Here is a 20,671-nt window from a genome sequence, read left to right as displayed (position 1 = left end):
AGGAGAAGACAGTTCTAACAGTAGTGAAAAGCAGGCAATTTCCCAAGGGTTGTTTCAAAGGCATTCACTGCACATGTAAAAAGGGACAGGACAAGATATTCAAAGCCTTCTTCATTTAGGATTAAGAGGGGTAGGGGAACTATGAAACATTAGGCACGTGAGTCCAGGAAAAAAGAATTACTTTCTGCAAACTACCTAAATCTCCTGGGCTTTAAGAATTAGAGTGTCTCCTAAGGCAAGGCTCATCCAGGTGTAGGTGGTTTCTGGTCATTCAAACAGTGTGAATAGTTTCCATATAGCCCATCTGAAAACCATTAGAGTCTTCACAACCCAACATGGATCTTCCTAAGGAGGCTTGGCTGCTCTTGTAGCCTCAGCCCACTCTATGGCAGCTACTGGGCTTTGACAGAAGCTTTACCTTTCTCGTTGGAGTGAATGGATGCCTGGGAGACCTGGAGAGCTCTCAGTATGGACACAGGTCACTAGGAAAAGCCCGCTACAGCCAGGTAACACGTACCATTGCAAAGGCAGCAAAGCTGGTTTATAGTTCCCAGCCTTCCTGACCCGCAGCCTCCCATTCACACGTATTTCTGCCCCGGTTTTGTAACCTCTAAAGTTGTTCTGATGCAGCTGGTTTTGAAGTTAAGTCTAAGATTTATTATTTTTTTAAAAAGAATTATTTCCAGGAAGATTTTATTGTTGACCTGAAGTGAACTAGGCTCATTTCCCAGCACTATTGCAGAGCAAACAGATGCATTGGCAAAACTGAGAGTGAACTACAAGAAGAAGCAGTGATGTGCCTCTTGGGGGGCTGGATAAGGTGACCTCCAGAGGTCCCTTCCAACCTCAGCTGTTCTGGGATGCTGTGATATGCGTGGCTACTGCTGCAGAAGTTGTCTGGAACTTTTTTAATAATTAGATTTGATTTTTTTCAGATATAAGAGAGGTTATAAAAGTCTGATTAAGGGCCATTGAAAAGAGATTGTTGGGGTCTTTTACTCGAAGAGCAAAAATAGGGATAGAACTTATTTAGAGAAGAGTCATGTGGTTGCCTGACATTGCAAGCGGGCAAGTATGCACATCAGGAGCTCACTAAATCCTGTTTATGTCTTTCCATTTGTAAATACCACGAAAACAGGGCCCTACACATTTAGAAGACAGATCTATAAAACCTGGATATAGTTATCTGATGGGACCCAATCCTCAGGTGAAAGAACCAACTATTATGTTGGTTTATGTCAGGAGAGGACCTGGTACTTATTATTTATTCAATAAACTCTTGTCAGTCTCTCATAGTTTTTGACAAATGCAATTGCCCAGATCTTCACATTTAAACTGGTTTAAAAACATAACATAAAACAGGATCCTAGTTCAGTTAGGGCTCTGAGATTATATAAATAACTGTAAAATGAACAGAGGAAAAAGCTCAGAATCCGCAAAATGACATAGCGGACTATTCTCTTAATCATCTGCCAATGTTCTGCCTGCCAATTTTACAAGATAGGAAGAAAATGTTAATTGAACATGCGTGTGAGAAATAGATATTGCATATGGATCACAGATACCAACAAACAGAAAACTGCATATTGCCTAAGCAGCTGCACAGTTTTTGCACATGCAGTTCCATATTTTGGGCACACATTGTAGCCATAATTTACAAACTTTTTCAAAAATATTTAAATAACAAATGGAAAATCACACACAGACGCGCGCGCGCATTCGTGTTGGACAAGAGAACAGTTCCGCTTCATGATCCGAGATAATAAAGTATTGTGCATTACATTTACCATCATTATTCTAACTCATTAGAGTCAAAGTGTTGTATAGTAGGTATAATACTCAGCAGACAGATAGTTACTCATATCTACATACATCACTTAGATACACATTTTAGAAAATTTTGCCAGTTGCCTATAAGAATTCAGCTGAATATCTAGCACTTAATGAGCCACAGTATCATATTTCTAGTATCTTATAAAATGTCATCAGGAAATGTTAGGGTATTACTTTTATTTTGTATACTGAGTCAGTTTGTCAAGCACCAGCATTTACAACTCTCGCTTGCTTCAGATGGTAGAAATATGACAACGTGTCAGAGAGCTGATGTAAGTAAGGGGAAATCATATTTATTCTCTGTTATAAAATTAATTCTAGAAGAAAGGCACCATGAAAGAAAGACAAATTTTTAAACACATACAAGGGGAGAGATTTATTGCTCATGGTGACACATAAATCAACCAGTGACTGACTGTGATACACAAGCATAATGAGACAAGTTCAATGCTGTATTCTTCTCCACCTTTTACTAGCCATCTGAAATGTACCATGTTTGGGTTTTTGTTCTTTTTTTTTTTTTTCTGGGAAATTATCTTACTCTATTTGAATAATTGATTTAAAATTTGAAATCCTTCTGGGGCTAGGTTTATCAACATACAAACCTCCCATTGACTTTGGTAGCAGCGCCATGCATAAGTTGAGAACTGTGGACTTTAACAATCATCCTGTTGCATTTCACTTAAGTAAAAGTGGTCTTAGTAAAACGTATAACAATCTGATACAGAGCTTTTTGTCTTTTTAAACTCACTAATAATTAACTTTCTAATACCCTGTATTCTGATACAATCAAGTCATCAAAATTACTTGAATTCCTTAAGAAACAAGTATTGAACTGGGTGTTTTTATCTAATGCACCTGAGAAAATTATGTTAAGCCTAAGAATTGAAATGATTAAGATGAGGTAGACTATTTAATCTGGCTAAGGTCTAATTTTGAATGCGGTGTTGTAAAAACTTACTTAAATTCTCTAACTATATTTGTGTGTATATTTTATTGTAATTATGTTATTTTTTTATAACTAAAATTAGTGGTTAAGCTGAACATTTTTATTTACATGGTAGCTGATGATCTTTGTTATGTTAATTCTTCCATTTATAAAGCAGGTGACAATGAAATTCATAGATTAACATGCTTCCTTGCAGCTGTAGTACCATGCCTACAACTCAGACCAACAACGGAGCTATTGCACCACGTTCACTGACTTTGGGGTGAAGCCCCTCACTGAGTTACCTCTCTGGGCTTTGAATCACTGGCCAGAAACTTCAGCAGATGCTTTTTCAAGGTATGAAGGAAATTGTAGTTGCCATAATGTCTGTTCTGTCAAAGACATATTCATGGTAGAGCTTGCAAAATGGAGTATGCTGATGTTTGCAAAAAGACTGATATTGATCATTTAGCAGAAGTGATAGGGACCATGCTAATTTAGCCCATTAACCTTTGCTGTCAGGGATTCTACAGAGCTATAGGCACCAAACAGTGCCCTTTGCCTGGGAGACACAGGAGATGGTAACTAAAAAGTAATCCCACATTTTTAGTACTCACAGCCTTATTTTCTCAATATGGTATTGACAGTCAGAATATGAGCAAGGATAGGTGGTGATATAGCCAGCTATCTCAGCTGTTATTTAAGCTGCCATTGCATGCATGAAGCCCAATTAACCAAGACCATTCAAAATCTGGGCATATATTTGCCATTTACCCTCAAAAAAGAAACTGTGTACTTTATGGCCAATGGGCAGAATATTTCTTGAGCTACCCAGCAAAAATTAATTTAATTTCTGATGTTAACTTGCTGTTGTCTTATGCACTTTAAGTCACTTTCTGGAGAAAAATGTGTGCAGAATTAAGGTCAGAATTGGTAGTAAGTCTTTTGCCAATCAAAGTATAAATGTGAAGCATTTGAAACCAACAGTTCTTCACCTGAAACTAATTTTAAGAGATTGAGGACAACACATTTTGTTGATGCAAGTTGTTTTAGAAATTGATTATTCCTAAAAAACATAACAACAGAAATGACAACTGATTAATTATTGCTCTTCATCTTCTACAGCTTAATTAGTAAGAAAACACTTGAAAAACCGTCTGATTTCATAGTGTTTTCACTGAATTGAGAGAGAAGTCACTGAAAATTACCCAGGAAAGTAATTCTTCATGAGTCACTGGAGGATGGCTTCAGCATCATGTGTCTATGTGACAGTTGTGAAGACATCTACCAGCTGTAGTTGTACTTACAGTGAACTAAATAATGTTTACGAAAATTAAGATACTGTGGCAGTGTCTGAAGAAGTGTGACATGTAGGATTGTCCTGGTTTTGAAAATGTTACTGGTATTTAGGCCTATGTTAGCTGCAGGCTGAACTGAATGCATGGTAAATGTTAATAAAGTTACTATGCATAGCTGCAATCTAGAGCTGTAAAGATCTATACTGAAACCTCCTGAGATCTGCACGTTTAGGTGTGGGTTCAGATTATTGGCTGCATTTTCATGGTGGGGAGGGAGTCTATTATTTTTGTTCCACTTGCTTTGGAAATTATACTTTTAAACTCAGTTTTCGGCTCATCTTTCCTTTAAGTAACATATCTGTAGGAAAAAAACATGATTAATAACACCTCAGAAAAAGAGATTCCCCCCTGCCCCGGACACAGGGCCCGGTTCTGCAGCTTTGGGCAAAATCCATCTCTTTATAGCTCAGATACACTGGAAGGTAGGCAGGAGGCATCCTGACCTTTCCATCCTCTCTGCCGTTTTTATTTTTCTGAAATTTAATGGGGACAAAACTAATGGGATTCTGTGAAAGTTACCTAAAAAACTTAGAGAAGACACGGCTGAATCCAGCCTGTAGTGTACTTCAAAAGTGATTTTTCTCTTCCTTCAATTCTACAGAATTGTTCAAAAAATGTGTATCAGAAGAGATTGAAAGCTATGTTGGGCACTCTACGAGTATCTAGGTAAAGATTTTTCTTAATAGCTTTTCCTATTAAGAGTTTTTCTCTCAAGCAACAAGGTTGGGGTGGTTTTTGTAAAACCAGGTTGGCAGCTCCATCAGAGGGAGCGTCACCTGCAGCCAGTGAAAAGTACAGCCCAAATATCCCTGTGCAGCTTTTTAGAATGACCTTATGATGGTACCGGTTTGCTCCCATTATGTTCATGAGTCCTTCTGCTGAGGACTAGCTTTTTACTCTCTATGTATGTGTAACTGCTGATGGAAATCAATGGGAGATTTGTACTTGTGAAGCCTGCATGACCACAGATCAATAGCACTCTTTTAGTTGGAGGCAGGAGGTACAAAGCAGCCTGCCTCCCTTAGGTGTTACATGGGCTACTGGAGGGACACGGGCTGGCCTTCAACCTGTCCATGGCTGCCTCCCGAAACCTTGACAGCTGAGGAGAGCTACTAGGGATAGGCCAGTTACTTTTGTTTCCCATATATCATTTTATATGTCTTGTAGGTGCCATACCAGGCTCCTCATTCGTTCAGCTGCAATACATTCCGATTGTGCGATTCGCTTGTCAGGGCAGAGGAATTGATGGAGCTTCTTTTGAGGATCTTGTTTATGATGTCTTTCCATGTCTTCTTGTACTGGTGCCGTAGGAGAGAGTACACAAAAGGGTCTGAAACAACTTTGCTGTAAGCTAAGCACTTGGAAATGATTCCCCAGTGGGAATTGATGTGGACAACAGAGGATAATTCAACTAGTCTGTGGAAAGAGGAAGGTTGAAAGAGTGAATATTCCTATTAAAAACATGGAACAACAGCACAACTGTAAGCCAATGACACCTCCCACCCAAAAAAAAACAAAAAAAAACCAAAAAAAAAAACCAAACAAAAAAACCAACACCAAAAAAAACCAACCCAATTTATTCCTGGGCAACTGCAAGAAAGCAAAAGAAAAGCAAGCCATACTCATGAAAATGTGAATGTAGTCCTCCCCTTATACATTTCTAAGACTGCAAATATAAACTTGAGGTCCATTTCCCAAGGATGGGACCACACAGCTCCTGTCAGAGTGGCTTGACCTCCAAACTTCAAGGCATCCTTGACTCTGTATGTTTAGCTGTACATTTACTGAGGCTGGAAGTGGACCTTGGATGCCTTGCCTCCTAAAAGGCTCTTTTGATCATTTGCCTCAATAAATGTTGAAGAATTTAGTGCAAAATGGAATAGCTCCATCAGGATATGAGGCAGTCTTCAAAAGAGCCTATTTATTTGTTATTTGAATACACCTTTTGGAGACTAAAAACTGAGTCCAAATCTCTGATGTAGAGCTGGGTTTTCAACTTCTCTGGCTCACTCAGGCCATCAAGATACTTGATAAAAGGGCACCCGCTCCGTAGAGTACTGTAACCTAGCCCTGTTTTTATTATGTAGTGAACACCATGTTTGGGATCATGGTCCGGTAAGCAGGTCAACATTTCACGTAAAGTTCACTGCTGATGAAAAATATCATGCAGCATTTACTCATAAAATCATTTCCTACATAACATATCCTGAACCATTACACTTTTAGTCTCTGTGGTAAAACTTATCTATACAGACAATGTGTGTTACTTTCTCTGATGACTCTAGGGTTTTCAGTCCTAATAAGATCTCTTGTTATATAGTAACACTTCACTTATTTTTTTTTATTCATTTAATACTTTTGTTTTGTGCATTTTTCTAGTAGTGTGTGTCATAAGGTCATGTTTCTGACAGCTGAAGTTCATCACAGACTTACCATATCTCTAAAGGGAATAAAAGGAGTATAATCTTCCCAGGTATGTTTCCTGATGACTTTCACATTTATTGCCACCATTGAATCCATCATACACAGCAAATTTAACCACAAGTATGGTAAAAAATTATTTCTGCATACCCTAACATAATTTTTTAAACATTGGTGATAAACCATACTTTAAGCACTAAAGTTTGAGATCGGGACACAAAGTGCCATCGCTCGGTCTCATGGGAGTCATGTTCCCCTACCATTAGCTATCTAAAAATCCAGCATCTAGTCTGAACTCGTGATTCTGGGTCCCCTCTAGAGTATCTGAGAAACCACCTCACCAGCGCTGTCTAGCTTTCTTAGCCAGTCCAGCTCCTAGAGAGAGAGTTCAGTGCTTTTAAACAGTTCGTCTGCGTTGTAGGAGAAGCACACAAGGAAGGAAAATTCATCATTGAGAGGTGACATAATGTATCTTGATTTTAAAAACAGGTCAGATTAAAGGCCAAACATATACATTTGCAGCAAATTTAGTAAGGCAAAACTTTTAACTCGTCAGGGGAGGGAGGGAGAGAGGGGAGAGCTTTATATCCTCCTCGTGCTTACACCAGCACAGATAGTTCACTTTGTACTGAGACAGAGTATTTTTGCCAGTGAAATACTAATAACTCCACAAGGTTTTCTTTCCTCATGTCTTTGAGCAACACTGAAAGGCAGTTCTGCTCAGTATGTCTCTACACTGTTGAAAAACTATTAGTTTTTCTAGAGGACAAACAACTGCATGTGCTGCTAGAGAGCTCCACTATGCGATGGCAAGTAAGATCTTTGCTGAAACTGTCTTCAGCAGCAAGTGCTCTTAAACCTGCCTGAAAAATACTTCAGTTGCTGGTGTTTCTTCTGACAAAGCACCATTTCCAAGGAGCACTCTGAAGTGTGGTTCCTGCAGCAGCAACGACAACAGTGTTGGTACTTCAAGCAGTGTAGAGATGAGGATTTTTTTTCCTCAGTCATCTTATTCTCATTCTGTGAACTTTCACTACATCGTGTTGTTTAAAATAACACTGGCAGATGGCATGGTCCAGTCAGCTGAGCACAAAAGTGGGACTAAGGAGCCTTAATTTTTTACGCACTGACTACGAGCTTCTATCTTCTCTCTCCGTTCTGGTTTGCCTAGACCGCAAACTCCATGGCAAAAGCACTGTTTCTCCCTGGATATGTGCACTGGGCTTAGCACCACGGGTCTGCAGCCAGTGCTGGGGCTTTAGCCCCTGTCATGGTATTGGCAATCCTAATACTGAGAATAGGTTTGTGTGCTTTGTGCTAGCAATTTGATCACTTTGTCTGTCACTCCCATTGGAGGCGAGACACACCTGTACAATGTTGCTTTTAGGGGTGGTGATGTTAACCAAAATACTCTTTGGGCTCGCAGACGTGCAAGACAGTTGAGGTGATCAGGCTATGTTCCATGAAAATATTTGGGAATTGCTCTTGCCACTCCACTGGTGCCACTTGGCTCGGCTGATCACTGTAAGCAGCTTTGAGATACCAAAGAACCGCTGTCTGTCCTATTTCTCTCTCCTTTCGTCTTGACTAAACAAATGCTGTTCTTTTAACCTCTCCTTGTAAATCATAGTTGATATCTTTCTTACAAAGTAGGATCCAAACTCAGACATAATTATCATCTACTCAAGCTGCCGGGGGGTCTCATCTGGTGTATTCTCTCTTGTTTAATAATACGTAGCTTATGACACCCACGCTAGTATGCTCTAAAATGAGAATTGACTATTGGGAAATTAATCATCTACTGAGTCATATTTACTTTGTAATCTACCATGAGCCATCCTTCTTCTTGTTATTCTCCACTCCACGCATTTGATGCCTTCTTTGCATTTTGAATTTCATCATGTTGACTTTCATCTGGTTGATTTACTTTTACCAAATGCTTTACACATGTGAATTTGATTAATTTTAATTAAATTCAGTAGATGCCTTGAATGACCAAAATATGACAAATTTGTGCCTGAGTGTCTGTCAATCAGTTCTACGAGATGTTAACAATCTCCATTTAGAGCATATCAAACAGACACTTCAGGGTTGCAAGCCTAGACCTGGTAATTTTACCTTAATTGACTGATCAGCTGGAAAGCCTACACTTTTATCAACAGAAATTTAAATATTTTCTTTGATTATATTCCCTACGTGTCCTTCATAGTTACACATTTTGCAATTCTTGTGTATTATTTTTTTATAGTAAATTACTTTTGCAGATATCAAGCAGCAAACACAGAAACGCAGACAAACCCTAAGCTATGCAATTCCAATTCATGTACAATTAAATGTCAGTCTGTCAAGGCATATCGCATACTTTATTGCCTTTGAAAGAGGGTTTTGTTTCTCATTTATGACGGAAATTATATGCATAGCTTTAATTTTCATGAAAAGTTTCAGCCGAAAAGAAGACACATTCAGTGAAGGAGCATTACTATTTCGGTGCTACCTGTAAATTAAATTCTACAGTGTCAACTACATAATTCCCTATCTTGCTTTCATAAGCCACTCTTCTACTGTCTGTCTTCAATACCTTTTTATTTCAAAGCTATAAGCTGTTTTACTGTGATACTTTGTTAATATTTTAGAAACTTATAATTCTGTAGCATGTGTCATGTCAATGGCTATCCAATGATTTTATTTCACTTTCAGTAAAGAGATGGGAATGCTATATTGAAGATTAAGACCTTGATCTTTTATGCAGATAATACACACTGAAAACCCTTTATATACATGTGCAGTGTATCATTTTAGTAAAATATTTTACTGAATGTGTATATGTCCAATGGCAACATATCTGTTGTGCATTGCTTAAACCTGAGAACTTAACTGAGTTATGTAGAAAATTCTGAATAGACCAGAGTCTCAAACAAGATAAAATGTCTTGTTGTTCAGGAGTCAAACAAAGCTGGCACTGCATTTTGGAGCTGGTAGATGCTGAAGTTGTCACAAGAAGAAATCAGTCCTTTCCCCAAGAATTTGGATCAGCTCTTTAAGCTTGCATTCCTGACATTTCTGTTTGGGTCTAATTCTGATTTTTTTCCCCCCTCAAGTCCCAGAGTATCAGAATTAGGCCTTAGTTGTTTCTTTTGTGTTAATGATGTGAATAAGCTGACCATGAGTTTCATCTTGATGTTGATTTTACTTTATTTTCACTTTATTGCTTGGTAGACTGAATCTTTTGTATGCTGTCTTGCTAGTGAAAAAGCCCTATTTTAATGATTGCTTCTTGATACAAAAATGAGATCGCAGTGATTGCTAGCTGGTTTACCCTTAGCCAGTTTTGCCTCTTAAGTTGTGCATGTATTACAGCTGGCCAGCTGCCGTAAGGAAGAAGACTTTTGGACTCTTGTAGCTAATCTTGCAAATCTCTTGCAGCAAACCTTGCAAGCCATTGCTTTTAGCCGTTGCTGTTCCCCAGAGCTGCAGGAACCAGCTGTCAGCACAGAGATATGAGGATAGCAAGCAGCACTGTCCAGCTTGTACCAAAAGGCTTTTCTGTCCAGGAGGAAAATACCTCTACTTCACATCAGCTGAGGCTTTTGATGAAGACTAGAAGGCCACTTTCTTCGCATATGTCAACGTAAGATTACATAGGAAAATCATGCATTTATATGCCCAGACAGGCAAGAACATAACTTGCAGAGGGGTTCTGAACTGGCTTGTCTACCTGAGCAGGATCTGCAGGCAGAAGGCAGGCAACCACTTTAAAAACACAGTTTCTTCACCCCTTGTCCCCCAGAGATGATACAAGAGAATTTTAATCTTCTTCTGCCTGTGCCGCCATCTTCCTCTCTAACCTGAGGGCTTGGGGCTATGAACTTCTTTCTGATATTACTTCAGGATTTTTAATTTAAAGCCAAATTCCTCACACGCTGACAGCACTTATTAACTTACATGAGCAAAGTTTTGTATTTCAGTATGAAATGCCTGGAGTTGGAAATTAATATTAGAAACTGGTATGACTTATTTTAATTTTTCTTATGAAAAAGGTCCTTGGAGAAAATAGGGTTTGAACAATGTTATTTAATCGCATAATGATAAATATAGCAAAAGAACAGATGTGTACTAATAGAATTTTTACAAACGAAGAGACAAGCTATGCCTAGAAATAAATAATACAGGGTAATACATCTGTCATACTGGTATGTGGAAACGAATCGAGAAGAATCAGATTCTACTGGTATACTACTTAAGGCCAGCCACTGAACTAATTAGAAGGGTGTTTTCTTGATAAAAGAGCTGCCTAATCTGATTTTTACCTTAATGTACTCTGAAAAACCCTGTTTTACCCAGAGAAGAATTTATCTGGCTGGGGTTATAAGCACAACTCCTTCACTGGTTCATGGAATTGCTAGAGAGAACTATTCGTTTTTAGTGTGGAAGCAGAAAGATATTGTTGTAGTAAAGCCTTGTGATCTGCTGCTTTCAGGCCTCAATTCATGAAGTACTTAAAAGCATGGTTAATTTAAGCATATTGCCAATTAGAGCTGGCTGGCCAAATGAGAGGCTGAGCAATACAATTCATGGGCTATCTTCTGTTCACTGCCTTGAACTGTGATTGATTGCTTCTACCCTGTGAATGCAAAGCACTGGACATAGCCCAGAAAATCATAATTAAGCTCAAAAGCCTCCTGATCCCCTTGACTTCAGCACCCTCGGCTGTATGTGTGAGGCATAGGGAAGCACAGTAATGCATGTCCTCAAATACCTCTCCATGCGGTGTGGTGCCAGCAAGGTCTCGAGGGGGATTCAGGTAGCTACCGAGGGAATTCCCCGTAGCCTGTTGTGCAGTGATCCCCTAGATCAGAACTGTTGCGCAGTGATCCCCTAGGCGTGTCAGAACTGAAAAGGCCAGGAAAGCAACAGCCTTTGCCCCACCTGGCACGCCTGGCCAGTGCCCAAGCCTTCAAGCACTCTTCATGCATTTGAGACCCTTCGTCTTCACTCCTCTCATAGTCACGCTCTGCAGCAAAGCTATTAGTCCTCAACAGACTGAAGGCTCAGGGGAACAGTTAAGTCATCCTTGTATGGACGAAAGAGAGGAGGCTCAGGATTTTTCTAACCCCTTTTCTGTATCTTAGGGCTACTGGGACACAAATTAGGATGCCACAGAGTTAAGAGGAGGTGGTGCCTGAATGCTGGGCTGAGATGCCTACGGAGAAGCCCAAAAATACTTCTGACAGTCCCGGTTAGAGCACTCACCATCGCTCAGGACAGAGCTGCAAGATATTCTGTGGCTGTGACGGTTTTCATTAAGTTCAGAGACCCAACATAAAACGCAATTTAACCATTTGTCATGAAACAAATACTCTAATATCTTCTAGACTGAGAACTAAGGCTGAATGCTTGTAATTGTAAATCCTTTCATACCCTTTTAGAGTGTGTGGGTGGAGCGTCTTCTTGTGACTACTAAATGAAAGTAAAGCTAGTAACATTGTTACAGTGTGTTTGCAACATCATTACAGCCGAATTTGCAACATTGTTGCGGTCATGTTCGCAACATTGTTGCGGTCATGTTCGCAACATTGTTGCTGTGCGTTCGCAACATTGTTGCTGTGCGTTTGCAACATTGTTACCGTGTATCCGCAACATTGTTGCGGCGTATTTGCAACATTGTTGCAGTGTAGTCGCGACATTGTTGCGGCCGCATTCGCAACACTGTTACAAACAAACGGTATGAATCAATTAGCAGTTATTACCATGAACATCAAATCAATGTGACATGCAGGTTCCATTTTTACCAGGAGACTGCAAGACCTTGTGAGTTGTTTTGTTAGAAATAATAGAAATTCAGGATATTACCCTGCATTGGAAAAACTTGGGGATGGCTACATGCCCACTTATACTGAGTCTTAATTCAGCTTTTTCAATGATTTTTTTTATGATGGATCTGAGTTTGACTGATGTCAGCCCCAGTAATTTCTATTTGATAGTACTGGAATAGGTGAGACTTTAAAAGTATTTTTTCTTTTTGTGTTCTGCACAGCAGCATTTTGGTTTTTCCAGAGTCTTTTAATAAGGAATGCAAGTCATAAATTTCCTTCAACAACTAGATAACACTTTTCTGGATATACTCACTTTCTAATACTTTCTGTTTCATAGGAGTAATGTTGTGTTTCCCACAGGAGCCATTTCCAAAGATAAGCTAGTAGATAGATAAGGACTTCTGACCATAAATCACAAGAATTTTTTTTAGTTAGGAGCCAGAACAGCTTTGATATTTGATGTTTATGACTAATAAACTCTATCCAGTCAGACAAAACTATCATTTAAGCTGGTGGACCATGCTCTCACCTCAGTTGGATCTTGTCTGGCCAGATTTTTACAGTCTGACCTATTGAGACAAGTGTCTTTGCCTGCAGATCACCCCCTGACCCAGGCAGCAATCTGAGGAGTAGGTGACTACTTGAGCCCAAAAAAGTCGGCAAAATCCTGTGGAGTGGCTTCCTAAATCACTCCCATGCGACCAACAAATCAACTGGACTGACTGAACGGCGTTTGGCCTCCAGACTGCATCAGGATTGTATCAAGTAAGTGCTATGGCATTTTATACAGTTTTGTTAGCTCAGTACATGCAATCTCTGTCATAGGAGAGGAAACGGTGCACGAAATTTTCACAGGAGACTTGAATCATTTCCCGGCTCAGCGTGCCCTACTTCACCGAGTTAAGAGTGCACTTCGGTAGTCTTTTCCAGTATGTAGGTTCACACTTACCTTGTAATTACATAAGGTGCAAAACAAAGTATAAAAGTACCAATAAAGGTACTTATTTTCTTTGTTGCTCGCTGCCTCCGTCTCTTTTGTTCTTCTAGACAACGCTCTCTTACACTGTGTGACATTCAACACAAACAAGAACATGAATCATAACATCAGGTAGCAGATTTTAATGGCTTTACTTATGGAATGACGGAAATCAATCGTTTCAGTAAGTGCTGTATTCACATAAGCCAATACTGGGTGCATTGCATTTATAGGGGACAATACCAAGTATTAATGCATTGTATGATCATCTTATCCTCCAAACACAATTACTGAGAAATACATGATTATATATTTATATGCACACACCCCCATTAAAATGATTTATAAATAGTCAAATTGGCAGAATTCAGCCTTGAATTCAGTTGCAGCTCCTTTTTGAATTACTGTAAGCTGTATTTGCAGGCCAGAGTTTGTCTCATGATATTCAGAGCTGTGGAAAATATCCAGAGTGGGGTAGGCAGCAGCTACATCCCTAGAAACAGCAATCCCAACACCGCTATCTTAGACAGGAGAAACTTCCCAGCAAGATAAGCAATAAACCACAATGAAATCATAACGGGGGAAAAAAACATGCTCTGAACATTCAGTCCAACGTTGGAGCAATCACTATATCCCATTGCTGTGAACTGTGTGGCCATAAATCTCACAGCAGCCTGCGCAGCTCTGCACGGCCGCAGTGCTGAATGCTTCGCAAAGCCAGGAATTATGTAGCAAATCCACAGCGCCGTGATGTTCTGACTCCTTGCCTCAAACCAGCCTCGTTCCCGACTAAACAGATACAAATTAGTCACACCCTGGGTTTTTTTCCTACCTGTGGCATTTTAGGACAAGAGCTTCTCCTTTGAATTTCCCAGTGGTGGTCTCACTGCTAAGACCCTTGTGCCAGCAAGGTGATGGGAGCATGGGGCTAAGACCACGCTTCCATTGCAGGAAATCCCCTTTGAAATCAGCATATTTGCTTGCCAAAAGAGTGATAACATGAAAACCTATGCTCCTTCTCTACCCACTTGTGTAACTCCTCTGCTGGCTGTGCATTTTCATAGAATCATAGAATGCTTTGGGTTGGAAGGGACCTCTAAAGGCCATCCAGTCCATCCCCCCTGCAATGGGCAGGGACATCTACAACCAGATCAGGTTGCTCAGAGCCCCATCCAGCCTGGCCTTGAAGGTTTCCAGGGATGGGGCATCTCCCACCTCTCTGAGCAACCCCTTCCAGTGTTCCACCACCCTCAGTGTAAAAAATTTCTTCCTTATATCCAGTCTGAATCTCCCCTCTTTTAGTTTAAAACCATCACCCCTTGTCCTATCGCAACAGGCCCTGCTAAAAAGTCTGTCCCCATCTTTCTTATAAGCCCCCTTTAAGTACTGAAAGGCCGCAATAAGGTTTCCCTTCTCCAGGCTGAACAATCCCAGCTCCCTCAGCCTGTCCTCATAGCAGAGGTGCTCCAGCCCTCTGAGCATTTTTGTGGCCCTCCTCTGGACCTGTTCCAACAGGTCCATGTCCTTCATTTTGAGGGAAATGGATGAGTTACAGTCTTCTCCAGGCAGGTGGGTTGGATGGGCAGCACTGGTGGCATCTCCCAGAGCCTCAGGGCCATCTGTACCTGAACTAGTCCCTTTGGGAAAGAGCAAAACCAAAGCCAGACTGCACTCCTGAAATCCCTCTCTACGCATATAGCAGTGCTGCTACGTGTTGCCTCATTGCATAGGTCCCGTGGTAAAGCAATCACACAGCTTGGGCAAACCGAATGGTCTGGCCCATGTGCTGCATTTTGTAACTGCTTGGCAGTGGTCTCTGTTTTTATTGTAAATTCGTAATTGGTGACTCACTGCCAGGTTCCCCACTCACATATGTTAATAGCTGCGAGGTTTATGGCCATACCCTCACATTGTTTGCTGTACCTGCAAATGTTTGATCATCATCTAAACACATTACGTCCTCAGGATCTCGGTGTGCTTCGATGATCCCTGCGGCGGTGGGTTCTTATGTTACCTCTTGGTTGTGTTAAAGAAAACATGTTTCCTTTGATCTGTTTTATATATGGGCTTACGCTGCCAGTCCCCAGAGCAGCTACCATGATGGCAAAATGAACAAAATACTAGAGGAAAAGGTTTTTCTGCTTGAAATAACAAATCATCTCACTCTTAAAGAATATGCCTAAGTAGAATGCAAACACATCTAAAAGTGTTACATGTTCTATGTCTGAGTTATTTGCAGCAAGAAATGACAGCTGAGAAGGAAAAAAAAATCCACCTTTTCAAGGGAACCTATGTGGTTTCAGTTCTGCAAGAGCTGGAGAACTTGGAGTATTTTTAGGTGCAGACAGATGATCTTAGAGGTTCAACAGCTTTGCTTAAGACCTGCGTTATTAAATTCATAGTATCGCAGGCACACGGCGATATAGGAAAAGAAGTCTCCAAAGTAGGTTCAACTAGGGTGTTGTTAGGGTGCAGAGGGTGGTGTATTTTTTGTCTCTAACAGTTTCTCCAGTTATATCTTTTCCCTACTGGCACATACAAAGCTGCCTTTGACTCCTGGAGCTCATACATGACTCGGGAAGTCCTGATAGACTTCAACCAATTTCTTTTTTTCAGCCTTTCCAGATGTAGCTACTAAATACCACATCACAGAGGAAGGTATTTTATCTCATTCCTTCATACAGACAATGTACACAGATGGGTATTTTGCTTTTGCACACATTTTTATGCACTAAGATAAGAACATATATGCAAGTTCCATTAGTGACACTAGTAATAGAACTGGATTATTGACTAAGCTTTCATTTAAAGATTTTCATATCCTGGAAAATCTGAGATATATCCCTTTGAAGGTTTGGTATTTTAAACAAAGTTTATGAGATACTGGACCTTAAGATCTGTAAAGCTGGATACACCAAAAAGATGGTATAGATAATTTGGATGAAGAAACACGTGGGTTAAGCACTTAAGTGAAGTCTTGCCCAGACCTCTCACAATACCTAAGATACCTTGGTCTTAAAAACAAAGTCAAGAAAAAGCAGTAGCCAGTAAAAATGCCTAAGCTAACTTGAAAGGACATGTGCCCTAAACATTCACACGATTTTGTGTGGTATTTAGAGGTTTTCTGTGTACTCGTCTTGAATGATCTTCAGAAGATCACTTGTGTCTTTCCAAGTCACAGGTAATAAAGCCATCTGTCATAATGCCTGTCGCTAGACCCCCTTGCGGGTGGATTCTAACTCATAGGAAGCAGAAAATTGTCCGTACACATTTCTCAGCATTGAAACTAGACCATGCAAAAAGCCAGAAAAGTCAGGGTAGTCTAAGGTGGGATTACAGACTTTGTTCTCTCATGTGGCTTCTCCCAGCACCCATGTCTATGCTGTTAGGTACTATAGTAAATACCGAAATCGCCTGTACATATACCACTTATATATTTCAAACGATGCCTTTGTTATGTCAGAGCTTTATGAACGTGATTGCCTGCTCCAGGAGACCTGCAGCCTTTGTGCAGCTCTCGCAGTAGGGCAGGCAATCCCAGATCTGACCCTAGGAGCAGCAGTAGCTGTCACCAGTTAAGGCAGCACCACCACGGGCCAAATCAGCCACCATTTCTCTAGTCTAGCAAAGAAGCTAAAACTCTCCTTTCTTAGAGAAAAACACTAGAATAACCTGATGCAAGAGATGAATAATGGTTAGTAATACAGGTTACTCGCAGCAAAGTGCCCATACAACTCTGTCCCCTCTGAAGAAAGGAGGTATCATACCCATAGCCCCACTTAATCCACCCCTTAGTGAGATGATTACAAAACACAGGAACACCCTCATGTTAACCTGGACCAGAAAAAATGCAGAGGAGGAGAAATGCCATTGAGATTTTTGCCCTTTTTCTAGGCTTTGCTGTGCGGTCCAGGCATACTTTAAGCATTAGGCATTACGATTGCTATTTCAAATAGCCCCAGTGGGTCTGTGGCACTGCCCTGGGAGTAACCACTGCATCTCATGGTGTGTGCAGGAGCTAAGACCAGTCGGGGCACAGTTTAGCAACCAGACAGCACGTAGGGCAGAAGGGTGTTTTTTCCTCTGTGTGACTTGGTGGATAAGGGAAGATTTATACATGTGTTTCTCAAGAACAGTAACAGGACTTGCCCAAAGTTCTGCTCCGCATTCTTGGTCAAGAGACAGATCAAACAGCCTAACTGGAGAATTTTGAGCAAATGTTTCTGTTCCTCTAACAGTGTGCTGTCCTGCCCTGATCCTTTCAGACTTATTTGCCTTAGGCTTAGAACTCCCCGAAATATGACCTTTTTTTGAGGACAGCCACATGTGCTTTCAGCCCTGCGGCTCTGCTCCTGGCTGGCTGCAAATGGAGAGGGCTGGTGTTCACCTCCAGCCTGCAGAGCAAAGGGTGGCACGGGGGGTCAGGGGGGGTGTCTGGCAGGGGACTGCCCTCTTCAACTGCTCTCGGCTTTCCTCTCTTCCAGGCAGATTTCTTCTCCCGTATCAGACACCATCCTGCACTGCCAGCTGCCAGCATTTTTCTGAAAGACATTTCCCTTCAGTCTCTGGCAGAGACAGTCTGAACCTTAAGATCCAGTCTCTGACTGTCTCCGAAGAAGCACACGCAGCCCTCACAGCCGCTCTGTCACCCTACCTAGCCAAACCATTTTCTCCTTTTTTTCCAGGCAAAACCATCAGATTCTTCCTTTTCCAATCACCTGCTCCAGCCACGCTAAGCCCTAAGCCAGACTAGTTCCTCTGAGCAAACCAGGCTGATTTCTTTCCACACTGTGACCGGTGCCTCAGTTTTCCCCTTTCCAGAGCTCGCTCGTTGACTCTGCCACCCCGTCCCAGTCATAGCTGGGTCTTAGCCCCATCCACCCCAGCTCATCAGAGCCTCTCAGCCCTCAGCCCTCAGCCAGGACATGCTGATCCATCAGCCACCCTGTCCTGCTCCGTCCTGCCTCAGCCATGCAGGTTCATTTCTCAAATCCCTGTTTCCCAGGCAGATCACTCTGGCTTGTCCTGCTGCTCCCTTCTCACCAGCCCGGTCCCACATCCTTCCAACTCTGCCTGTTTTGGTCCTCTCCATTCCCTCGTCTCCGCTTCTCGTGGGCAGAGCCATCGCGTACTCACAGCACACACTGACGTCCTCCTCCCCCGTGCACAGGGCACCTTCCCCAGCTCCTCGCCTGGATCACTGCCGGTCCAGCACCGCCCTTGGGCTTCCATCCAGCAAGGCTTTCTCTCCTTCAGCTTTACCACTATGCTCCCCTTACTGACCCAGGGAAAACTCCCTGTCCCACCCTCCCTTCTCCAGCCAAATCTGCATCCCTTCCGGATCCAGACATAGCCTATTCAGGCAAGATTTATAGTTTGTGCATAATCCCTGACGTGACTCTTTTGCACAGCATCCCAGCACACATTCATACCCATTTGGTGCTTGCCTTCAAGCCTATTCTCCTCCCAGTCCCCGGAGACTTTTCTCCTCCTGTGCTTAAGGACTCTCATTTGAAATGAACTTTATACATCCCTTGCTTGTCATATTAACACTGCTACTGAAGTCTCTCTCACTTGGATTTAAGTATAGGCATTCAAGCATATGCGTTTTGCAGATGTTATTCCCTTACAATTCTCCCTTCAGGAAAGATAGTTATAGAAAGCACAGCAATAGGGAAACCACCGGGTGACGGAGCGGGACGCAGCGCCCAGCTTCCCTCCCGAACTCCAAGTGAAGGGACATGTGCAGCCTCAGCCTGCTCCTTCTCAGGGTTCCAGCAACGTTTTGGGCTGACAGTGCCAAAAAATGCAAATCTATCTACCACTAAGTCCACCTTCGGGCACAAAGGGCAGTGGTCTCCTCACTGTCTCAAAGGGAAGTGCATGCTCAGCCAAAACTGCCTGTTTCTTTGCTCTCCCTCCCCAAAGAAGCACTTAAGCACAACAAAGAAGAGCTGCTTCTACAACCGGAAAAATAAAGACAAGTAAAAAGAAACATGCAGAACAGAGACTGGCAGCAAGGCTGCTTGTTTTCTCCCCCTCCCCATCCCCTGCTGTGATACAGCACAGACTGCATTTAACATAACACCGAACCCGACCTCGCTTCCTCTGCGGTGAATAGTCTCACCTGCTGAGCACACAGGCACCTTACCTGGGATGGATGTCCACAAGCAGCACCAGCGTCTGCATAGTGATCACGTCAATCCGCTTACAGTGAAACCGTGCCACCTTCAGCACTTTTAAATATGTGAAACACAGGACTATAAGGGAGAGGAGGAAGCTGAGGGTGTGAAAGACCCCAGTGAAAATCACAAACTGTGTCCTATCCTCTGGTCTCTTGTTGTACAGGGTGCAGGAGGCATAGAGATGATGGAAACCCACCCAGGAGAGAGACGCTGCCACTATCGGGAACGACACCGAGTGTAACCACGTGTAGCTCAGTATGAGAGCAGCATCTCTGTACCTCATTTTGGAGTGATAACTTAGAGGGAAGACCACAGCAATCCACCTGTCAATGCTCAAAGCTGCCATGCTCAACATGGAGTTCGTGGTGAGAAAAGTCTCCAGGAAGCCCACAACGTGGCAGATCTCATCTCCTCCTGGTTGACTCTTGTAAATGATCCCAGCCAAGGTCAGGGGCATGTTCGAAACAGTCATCAACAGGTTGCAGAAGGTGAGGTTGAGGATGAACAATCCCGGAACCTGCTTGCGGATGTCCGCGCTATACAGAAAGCACATCAGCACCAGCACGTTGGCCAGCAGGGCCACGAGCATCAGCACCACCACCACGAAAGCCAGGATCACCTCCCAGATGCTCATGGTGCGTCCAGTCACAGGAGGGACATCTCCGAAACTGCACCGCGCCGGCACCCGGGGAACATGGTGCGAGGCGCGCTCACCTCGCCCTCCTCCCCAGCCTGCTCGCGCTCTTGCATGCCCTCCGTATTTTTAGAAGAGCTGCAGTTTTTTTCTCCAACCTCCCCCTCCTCGCTGCTCCTTTCCACGTCAACGCTTTCCGAGACGTGCACAAAAGCACTGGGAATGCCCATCAAACTGCGAGGAGGGCTTAAAAAATATCAGCAGGACTGAACCACTGTCTCCATTCGGTCCATTCGAAGGAGAGCAGGTTATTCTGAGAAACTGCTCTCCTGAGATCCCTAATTATCAGCCCAAAGCTTGCATGCAATTCACCGAGTGAATTGTGCTCTCTTTCTCTCTTGCTTTCTGTCTCTCTCTCTCTCTCTTGCTCTTTCTCTCCCCTCCCCTCTCCTCCAACCCTCACTCCCTTCCAGGCTGAATGTAACCTGCTTTTTATGATCACAGATAAAAACCCCATTAATGG

General features: G+C 42.3%; 1 protein-coding gene across 1 annotated transcript; it reads right to left on the bottom strand.

Annotated features, from left to right (window-relative positions):
* Window positions 1-5,297: 5,297 nt before the first annotated feature.
* GPR26 (G protein-coupled receptor 26) lies at window positions 5,298-20,335 on the bottom strand. Its single transcript, XM_009475752.2, has 3 exons — window positions 19,481-20,335; window positions 13,303-13,416; window positions 5,298-5,535 (listed from the first exon to the last, which is right to left on the bottom strand). Exons 1-3 carry the CDS (start codon window positions 20,146-20,148, stop codon window positions 5,304-5,306), a joined length of 1,014 nt encoding a protein of 337 aa, XP_009474027.1. The 5' UTR covers window positions 20,149-20,335; the 3' UTR covers window positions 5,298-5,303.
* Window positions 20,336-20,671: the final 336 nt, after the last annotated feature.

This window comes from Nipponia nippon, unplaced genomic scaffold (genome assembly GCF_047370975.1).
Source record: "Nipponia nippon isolate SJK-2023a ecotype South Korea unplaced genomic scaffold, ASM4737097v1 scaffold_3, whole genome shotgun sequence".
NCBI lineage: Eukaryota > Metazoa > Chordata > Aves > Pelecaniformes > Threskiornithidae > Nipponia > Nipponia nippon.
Note: the sequence above shows the minus strand (reverse complement) of the source record. Positions and strands in the feature narration are given on the sequence as shown.